The sequence below is a fragment of the Oryza brachyantha genome, chromosome 6, assembly GCF_000231095.2.
Source record: "Oryza brachyantha chromosome 6, ObraRS2, whole genome shotgun sequence".
NCBI lineage: Eukaryota > Viridiplantae > Streptophyta > Magnoliopsida > Poales > Poaceae > Oryza > Oryza brachyantha.
In genome coordinates, this window is record NC_023168.2 from 8,039,925 (window position 1) to 8,050,245 (window position 10,321).

Sequence of the window (10,321 nt, forward strand, 5' to 3'; positions counted from 1 at the left end):
ACAGTATAAAAGGATGTCATTGCCTAAGGGGGAAAGGGGAGCTCTCTGCAGAAATTGTTGAAATTGCTTATTCTCTAAGAAATGGGCCGTTGATAAACCTCACTCTCTCTGATAGTAGAACAAACTCTTCTATTTAATCGAATCAATACACATGTATATGTACATCAATAAACAAAGGATTAGTAATAATTATTTCTTAAACTAATACTAGGTATGTGTTGAGGAGATATCAAAATATTCTAGTCTCCAAGTACTCTATAATAGTTATTACACATACTTTTCTCTAGATGCAAACTCTTATTTTCTAGCAAGGATCTAAAAAGTTATCCATTCAGAGTGTATACAGCTAATTATTATAAAAATAAGAACTAGTTTACAAACTTTTGTACTTGGCTGATGTCCACAAAATCATTGATTCCACTTGTCAACAAATATCTGTAATTGAGAAACAATTATTATTTTTATAGAAAAATATCATTGCTTATTCTATAAAAACAGTGTGGTCATTAGATCAGGATTATGCACCTCTCAAGAAGATTCTTTGCCATGGATTTGCATCCTCCAGGGACAGAAGACTGCATGTTTATTGCTATGTTGGGGTTATGAACACTTTGACGAATGTGAACCCAACCCAGTTGTCGGTTATAATCATCAAAAAATTTAGCCCTGTATTGACAAAAGAAAATCATTCATGCAACCTAAACGCTTAGAATTGAGTCAATTGCATAGTGTACATGAATTTGTGACATGTGTACAATCCAGTCCTCAAACTTGTAAATGCTTGTCTAGTTGCACAAACTTGTGCAGTTCTTACAGACCAAGTTCAAAACAACACACCATATCTAACATTCAAATATAGAGGCCATATAAGGAGAGCATGAGCTGGTTGCATGGGTAGCATAATCCTTTAACAATGATATCTGCAGTTGTAACTTAACATTCAGATTTCTAGTACCTAAATTGCTTTCCACAAATCCAATTTCCTGAATCAATACACCATAATCTCAAAAAATATTGTTGTTTTTGTGTACGGTGAACTACTATAAATGTCAACCAAAAGAATCGATCAAGATCAAAGTTGTTTTATGAAGATAATAAATCTACAACAGGAAGAAATTCTAAAAAAAAACATCACAACATTACTAAACACAAACTTGACTTCAAATTGCAAGCCCCATGCATGAGAACTAACCATGAGTGTCTACGTGGTGTTCTAGTCAATATGTAACTTTATAAAAGTTCTGAAGTGAGCCCTTTTTTTGTCTTGGCTCCACGTAGTACACAAGTTTTTGATCTAGAATGAACATTTTCTAGTCTTGCATGCCTCGTTGCACCCACCATACATGTTAACGTACAGTCAGTGCAATTTATTCTTTATAATTGCTATTTTGCAACAAAAGAGTTATTGGGTGATCAATGATAAACGTGGTGACATAGTACGAAATAGATACTATGTACCACCATGGGATCAACCAGTCGACTAGGCTAACAGGGGTGGACTGACCGTAGGCTTGGGTTCCCGAAGATATGAAATAGGGAATCGAGGGATTAGATATAAATCCCAACATTAACCCCCGATATCCTTCATTGATAGAACAGGATGATTTTCATTGTAACCACCTATATAACCTTCTTTACATCCTGGCCTACTCCTCATACTATATAAGAAGGGGCAGTGGTCCTAATTTTAGGGCACCGACACATGACACCACCACCAAGGCATATTTTGATCATACACAAACCAATGATGCAAGGAAATCACATCCATAATCAGGGGTATGGATGTATACAAATCGGAATCATGTATATTTGTTTGGATTAATGGTAGGAGCACACGTTAATGTTATCAGCTCATCCGAGAATCTGGAGGATTTAGACACGTGAGGACGACATCCGTGACCCTTCACTTCTCCAGTTATCCATAGTGTCATACATGTACCTTTAGAATATCTATGGATGATACTCTTTTTGTAGCAACATTAAAATATCAATTGAGACATATCGATATAAATACACTGAAAACATTAGATTGTATAATATAGAAAATATTAGAATATATGGGGATGAAACTATTAACAGGTCATGTTGTGGTTTATGGAGAGGAGTCGGTGGCACTGGGGAAGAGTCAGGAGATGGTAAAAGATTCCTCAACCTCATAAGAGAGCGAAGGACTTACAAAGTGACCTTATTTGTTTTATTGGATGGATGTGGAAGGACCTTGATGTAAAAGATATTTCCTAGAGGGTCAACAACATATTTCACTGATTAGAAGATCTAACAGCTTGAAATATCTACTAAAAAAAAATCTAAGGGTCTATATTTGTTTGATGACGTGGCATAATAATTTTTGCGTGAAGGAGGGGGGTTCACCTTTCACTTATTTAGGTGTTCATGTTTAGCAACAAGCTTTGGACAAGTCAGTACTACAACACAACGACCAGTATGAATTTGCAACTAAAGCTGCACACTTGGAGCTTGTCATAACAGTACTTTTTCCTTGCTGTTTAACACTAGAAGCCGCACTTGAGTGCATGTTTTATGCAATTAAGCACTAGAAAGCCATGAAATCAAGGTCATTAGGATCAAGATCCAAAGTACTATTGTTTTTCCTTGGAGCGGTATCAGATCATAGTAGGATTGTACTTCTTCAGAGCGGCATCAATTAAATTGTTGGACATGGATCCTATGAGATTTTCTTTTTAAATATAATTTAATATTGTGTCGATTATATGTAGTAATTTTATAACAAAATAGAGTACTAATAATATCATGATATCTAGATTGTCCATATCACACGATACTGTCATATGATCGAATGATCCATATCGTGTATCATGAAACCAAACTGGCACTATCCGAAAACGATACTGCGACCAATACATACAGATGATATGGGGAGTATGGTTGGATCATGTGACACGATGATTTGACAACCTTACATACAGTTGCTCACACATGATTCCAGATATATAGATATAACCTTGCACACAATTAATGTAGTTGCATAGTTGTATATGTATATGAGGTTGTGTTATCTAGCTTTGTTAAGACAATGCACACGCAAGAGTTCAGTTAAGACAAAAGCAGGTTGCCAGTTATGGCCAGCCAAATAGAACATCTAATATGTATCACAGAGTCCAGTTGAGAAATAATTAATGAATTGAAAACTGCCCATATATAATAAAAATGAACCAAAGATAACGAAAGTTAATGTAGGAAAGAAAATAGAATAACGGCAAGGATGTGCAACAATTCAAGCGATAACATACCTGTACATGTAGGCATCAACAGCAATTGGATTATCATTTGTGTCCACGAGGCATCCTTGACTAACTGAGCAATCCCCACAGTCGTCGAGAACCCAACCATTTAATTTCCTTTCCTAATTTGTGGGACAAAGCAGATATATTAAAGAATAAAGAATTAACAATGTCTTAATTTTTATTGATGAAAATATTATTCATTTATATGTAAACAAAATATCTTCAATTATAATACAAGCATAACTTAATTTTTTCCATTATATAACTATAATGTTACTAATAGGAAATACAATTATGGAACTGATTAAAGTTCAACCATCCATAATTTCTAAGAGACAATTTTAATAGCTAAGATTAGCTCTGGATGATTGAGCAATTACTGACAATCCAAAGAAAAAATAAACAAAGCAACCAAACATAATTTTTTGGATTGACCAAGCTCCCAACGCTTCAATAAATTCAGAAACCAATTTGTGATCCCTTAGAAACATGCCACCAAATATTTTTTGTGAAAAATAAAATAAAAATGTAGAAACACTAGCTACGATCGGCCAGCCACTCTCCGCCACTAGATCAGGCATCACTGAGCCGCACTACTCCCCGCCGCTTGTCAAGGATCACCTACCTACTGCTGAGTGGAGCTGACGGGGTTGATAAGGTCACTTGTCCCGGTAGGGGTTGTCGGTGGTGGTGGCGAGCGTTGCTTGTGAAAATAGGACGAATAGGTAAGAGTACCGTCTATAAAAATCAATTTTTACGAGTGGTATTGATTTTGCGGTCCATTATTCTTACAAATAGGGTATTTATTGATCTGCCTAGGATCTATAAGTGTCATGCGCAAAAATGATATACGTAGTAGTGTCAAGTGATTTATTTGAGCTGCAAAAGGAACTAACTCAAGACCAAGTATACCAAGGTGCACACAACGAGCGAATTCATGTTGGCATGACTTATTAGCTAATGTGGAGTTGGAATCTATCATAGACTCTTTTAAATAGAGATTCGGGCCTATAAATAGACACACGTTAATTAAGTAGCATAGATGAGGGTACGACTGGTTAGCAGGTTTGTCAGTGGATTGTGGTGAATACCCTGTCACAGTATAATATGCAAAATCATGAAGGAGTATCTATAATCAGTGCTATGAGGATCAGACTATAGGTGAACCTCGTTAACAAACGTCATCAGATTTGGATTTCCTATTTTGTTGCTCCATGTTTGGTTTGGTTTTTGATGATGATCTCGAGATCATACTTAAGAAAAGGGAGACAAATTCTTTTCTTATGGCTATATAAGCATTGAAAAATTTTACTATTGCCAGACATATAACAAATTGTAAAATGAAGAAGTAGGTTGTTGCACCTGGATGTAGTTGTAAAATGTCTGGACTGCTTGAGCGCCCCTCTGTTTTGCATACTTGGCTTCTCCCAGAATGTTCATTCTCAACAGCACCGACTCAGCCGGCTCTTCAAGGTCCTTGATGAGGCTTCCGATACTCCCCTCTAATCCCTGCAGTCTCATCCTCACCATCTCGATAATAATCTTCACCACCATGTACGCTCCTTAAATTAGCAACAGCAATTAATTAAGTCAACACAATGATGATACGGATAAATATATGTAACGTCATGTTATTTGACGTTGTTGATATGTGGAGCTCTTTTAAGATGGATTTTTTTTTATGATGATGATTGTTAAATAATCTGGACCCTCCATTAATTGTTTAATTGTAAAAAGGGTCAATGGTGTATGCATTTCTCCTAGTAATAGATATCGCAAGTTATTAATTACTATCATGTTATCTATGTGAATACATCACGTGCATTCCCATACTCATAGTGAGTCAGGTATGCACTTTGCAAATATATTCCAATATAACGAAACGTCTGATGATAAACAATTTGATGAAATTTAACCCAGACAAAAAACTAAAATTTCTAAAATGTTTGTTTCCTGTACGAACTATGTAAGTATGTCACGGTACAGACAAGTGTTTGTACGTCGATAAATTCTAAAATATATTTTCTGTACAAACTACGAAATTGTGCACATCAACACATCCAAACTGATATTTATTGTTCTTTTGTTTAAGCGACATATGTATTGTTGTCATATGCAGATATGCTAAATATTTGTAACGGTTTTTCTTATCAGATTACATGTGAATTAATGAGTGCAGCCAAGCATCCGAATACTCTGCTTTTTTTATTATTATTATTTGTCACGGTCTCACGGAGCGCCATAAGGAGTGCGATTTAACACTGCAATTAACGTGCAGATTCATACCACAGGTGGCGGATCTAATCAGTGATATCTCCTTTTATTTATTTTTACCATAAAATTTTAGAGTATCTTCGTGAGGCTCCAATAGATTTAAGTTGACTAATAGGGCTGCATACCGCATACTCCACACTTTAAAAGAATAATGCACTTAAACCAAAATGGTGAGCCGGCATTAAATTTTTATTTAAATAATACTAACTAATTCAGCGTGTCTTTCCTTACTAAATATTAGCATCAAAAGATGTCTAGAGTTTATTTGTGTTCTGTCCAATAGTTTAAAAATATCCTCATCTACCTTCTTATTTGAATCCATCGTAACCATCACTTATTTAATCTCACCTAATTTCTCATGTTTACCAATCAACTCTCCTTTCTTAAACCTTAATCTCTTCCCAAATTTCCAAACATTTTTAGGGTTATTATTTGGCTTTATCATATAAAAATCAAACGGTATATTTAAAAATAAAAAATAATTTATAACTAAAAATTTTATACATGTGTTCTTAGCGATCTTAAAAACAAATGTTAGAAAATAAATTACTAAAAAAATTCTAAAATCAACTTAAAATTTAAGATTAAAAAGTTAAATTTTTAGCTTATAAGCATAAAAAGCAGAAGCGAAAAGATGAGATATCCTGCGTTATTGGACCAAGAGAATAGAAGGTAAAAGCAGTATCAAGTATCAGCAATTATATCTCATGAAACAGATGGTCCAAATTGATCTGGCTGAATGCTAAAAATCTCGTGATATGTACGTACGGATATATGAACGTAAAACGTACCATCGTCGAGAAAGTAGTTCTCCTTGAGCGCGCCGTGGCCGGTGGTCTCCATCATGAGGTGCGTCTCGACGCCGTCGGCGTTGAGCTGGACGCCCTTGTCGATGACGTTGCGGTAGCCGACGCGGTAGAGGCAGTGGCGGCCGCCCCTGGCCTCGATGAACCGGGTGAGCCCCTCGCCGGCCCGCGCGTCCGTCACCACCGTCGTGCCCGGGTGCTCGCCCAGCACGACGGAGGACATGAGCGCGATGAGCCGGTCGCCGTTGATCGCCGCGCCCGTGGCGTCCACCACGCCGCTGCGGTCGACGTCGGTGTCGAACACCACGCCGAGGTCCGCGCCGCGGCCCAGCACCGCCGCGCGCGTGAGCGACATGGCGGTCGCGTCCTCCGGGTTGGGCATGTGGTTGGGGAACTCGCCGTCGGGCTCCAGGTGGAGGCTGCCCGTCGTGTCCGCGCCCAGCTTCTCCAGGACGTCCCACGTGAAGAAGCCTCCGCAGCCGTTGCCGGCATTCACAATCACCTACAAGTAATAATTCGAAATTATTTAGCAAAACTGAGCTAAATGGTTTAGTTCAAGACCCAGATAAAACATAATGATGTACTCTTCCGTCTCTAAATATTTAACATAATTGACTAGTATGGAGGGAGTACACGGATTAATGCGAATTTAATTAGTTACCTTGAAGCCCTTTAGGGGGGTGTCGTAGTGTGTCGGGTGGGCGACGCGCTCTTTGATGATGTCGCGGAGGTGCTGCGCGTAGGCGGTCATAGCGTTGACGCGCATGACCACCGGCGGCATGCCTCGTCCACCGCCGAGGCCCATCTTCCTGGCCACGTACTTCCGCGCTGCAAGGTCGCAGATGTCTTCCACGTCGCCCGAGGTCAGGCCACCGCGCTTCGTGAAGAACTTGAGGCCGTTGCGGGTGTAGGGAAGATGTGATGCGGTCATCTGGCACGAATAAAAAGAATAATTTGCAAATTGAATAAAAACTACTTTTTTTCTCAAATGTGTCATCCTTCTCCTCCTTTGCAAATTGAATAAAAACTACTTTTTCCTCGAATGGACTGTATTATAGGTGTTGTTTTCTATATAATTGGCACATAATGGCCAATTCTCATCTCCGTGTAGCCAAAATCATATCATCGACACCTTTGAAACCGTAGATACCGGATTATAGGAAAAAATTAATACCAATAATATTAGTGTATTTTTTTAAAATAACTTATACTTATAGAAGTCGAGACAAACCCACTGGAGTTTATTTTCCCAACCATCCCTCTCCGCCCATTGTCCCCATCCCCCTCTAGACATTCGTCACGATCCATCTGTCTATACTTTTTATATCTCTTAGTCTAATCTTCTTTTGACTTCCAGCCAAACGATCTCTTCGTCTCTAGCCTTCGCTCCCCCTTTCCCCGCCTAGCATCTGCTCAGTGTGCTCTATGGCAGGTGGGGCGGTGTCCCTCGACGGTACAAACCAAACACACGATCGATACCGCTTGCAACATCCGCCGACCTGCCCATGGCGCCATCACCCTCTTCTCTGGTGTCCTCTATTTGTAAAGGTAACAAATATTTGTATTATCCCAAACTCCAAGTTTAGCAACCAATACCAATACAATTAGTAAATCATCATAATTTTAATTATTTCTATTTTCATTGTGAACGAGGGATTACAATATTACCGAAAGACAAAATACAGCGAAGCATATGTAATTTACAATCACACACAACATTTACCATGCTGAACTTTTATTTCTCGTACCTTTGTAGTATTTGATATTCAACATAAATAGTCATAGAAGTACTTTTAAAACTGAACCGTATGACCACTGTAGTCCCACTGACATGACAAGGGGTAGTGTTGTCTTGCTCTTTCGCCATGCCAACTTAGGGCTTGCTCTACAGTTTCTAGGGCCCTACGTGAACTCTGCTAGGGTTTCCTTTACCACGGCTATTATTGGTGTAACTTCTTTGATTCCGGCGGCTTGAGATATATGGTGATATGCAAGTACCTTATCTATCTATTCTATTGAAATTATAAAAATAATTTGAAAAGACATTATTATGAAAAAAATTAAAAAGAAGTCATCACGTTCTCTGTATAGGTTAGAAATTACCATACTAGCGTAAGAAAAAGAAAAATATCTCAACTGTTGTGTTGAATCCAGATTATAATAGTGCAGATTGGTTGATTAATGGAAATACTTTCGCAAGTATTTTCAAATTATTTTGAAATTATTAATGGAAAAATATGTGTATTTTGACCCATAATATTGAACGTGGTCGAAATCTATAGGCTATTTTTTTCTATCAATAACTTATAATCTCTTAGTCGAAAATAAATAATACTACTTAGGCCACGTTCGGCATTCTATCTTCTCACCCTAGATTCCCTCATTTTCCGCACGCACACTTCTTAAACTGTTAAACGGTGTATTTTTTATGAAAATTTTCTATAAGAAAGTTGTTTTAAAAAATCATGTTAATCTATTTATATTTTTTCATAAAGAATAATTAATTAATCATGTACTAATTTATTACTATATTTTTCGCGCCAGATAACTTTATCCCAACACAAACCCAAACGAACGCAGTCTTAATTCATAATCAAATCTATCAGTTATCCGGGTTGCTTTATGTTTGTTTTTTCTGTAGGTCTAACTATATATTGAAGTTTTCTTTACTACGCATACGTACAGAACAATTTTCATTTACTTTTGACAATGAGCAGGCCGGCTGTTTGAAAATTCCTTGGTTTTATTCCACGGGAATATTCAGATTATCGGATCCTAGGGTTCGGAGCGACCGATACCGGCGTTACTGGTGAAATAGCAGTAGCGAAAAGAATTTAATTTGGTTCGAGCTTGCTTTTACCATGATGGAGGCGTCATAGCTGAACCGAGGAAGCTTGGTGCTCATGAAGCACGCGGGCGTGGTGGCAAGCCCCATGTCGAACACGGCGCACCCTGCCCTCGCCAGCCCGGCGAACAGCGCTGCGCCGAGCGCCGCGCCGGACAGCCGGGGGTCCCGCCCCACGGAGACCCGCATCTCGCCGCCGTCCGTCGTCCTGCTCTCCAGCGGCTGAAGGTCCTGATCCCGCAGCCACTCCCCGAAGCTCTCGGCGATCACCTCGACTGCCAGCGGCGTGAGGTCCACGGCCCGGCCCTTCTCCCCTTCCAGCGCGACGCCGCGCACGTCCGGGCCGTTCTGCAGCCTCCGAATCACGTCGCCGGCCGCCTCCTCTCTAGCCGTACCAGACGTCGACGTCTTGAGCTCGCCGCCGCCGGCGCCCGTCGGCGCCGCCTTCCGCCAACGAGACGATGAGCTTGCCGCAGCTTTTACGACGTGGTGTCGGAGTAGTGTCTTCCTCCATGAGCACGGAGACGACCTGCCGATCAGCACGACGCCCGTCGCGTTGTTCTTGCATGGCTGCAGAGTGGCCGGAGAAGTGGTGGTAGTCGTCGCAGCCATGGTACATACGTCGTAGCAAGTAGCATACGGTCAATGTATCACGGGGTTAAATTAAATTAAATCGGCACGCGATGGCGAAGATATTATATGCACTGGATGGACCGCTCGCTCGCGTAAATATCTTAATTGGCTCGTGCAAATGTACGATCGAGAGATTTTTTAGGGTAGCTAGCTACAGGATCGTCGTGCGTGCAGGAGGCACTAGCTATACGTACTGCCGCCGGAGCCGGAAGGATATACTTTTCTCGGCCGGCCAGGGTGCGGCGGCGGTCAGCTAGATACAAGTACACCTGGCACGATCGATAGAGCATGCGCGGTGGAGGAGCTGCGTGACTGTTGTGTGGTGGTGCTGCGAGGAACCCGAGCCAAGCGCCGTGCATTATACCCGTACGTACGTGACAAAACTGAAAGCTGCGGTGACAAGAATATTGGGACCACCTAATCGCCTGATATTTTTGATGAACAAATACCGGTACGTTTAGTATAAATCAAAATTTTCTACCAGGTAAACCGGCAAACAT

General features: G+C 40.1%; 1 protein-coding gene across 1 annotated transcript; it reads right to left on the reverse strand.

The window, feature by feature from the left end:
- Nucleotides 1-225: 225 nt before the first annotated feature.
- Nucleotides 226-10,023, reverse strand: LOC102704346 (phosphomannomutase/phosphoglucomutase). Its single transcript, XM_006656870.3, has 7 exons — nucleotides 9,204-10,023; nucleotides 7,005-7,274; nucleotides 6,329-6,845; nucleotides 4,626-4,825; nucleotides 3,270-3,382; nucleotides 526-666; nucleotides 226-435 (listed from the first exon to the last, which is right to left on the reverse strand). The coding sequence occupies exons 1-7, from the start codon at nucleotides 9,798-9,800 to the stop codon at nucleotides 369-371; spliced, it is 1,905 nt and encodes a 634-aa protein (XP_006656933.2). The 5' UTR covers nucleotides 9,801-10,023; the 3' UTR covers nucleotides 226-368.
- Nucleotides 10,024-10,321: the final 298 nt, after the last annotated feature.

Coding starts and splice junctions, on each gene's coding strand:
- LOC102704346 (XM_006656870.3), bottom strand. CDS start 9,800: ATGGCTGCGACGACTACCACCACTTCTCCGGCCACTCTGCAGCCATGC. Junction 4,826..6,328: donor GAACTACTTTCTCGACGATG/GTACGTTTTACG, acceptor TGCTAATTTAAG/GAGCGTACATGGTGGTGAAG. Junction 3,383..4,625: donor CATTTTACAACTACATCCAG/GTGCAACAACCT, acceptor CCCACAAATTAG/GAAAGGAAATTAAATGGTTG.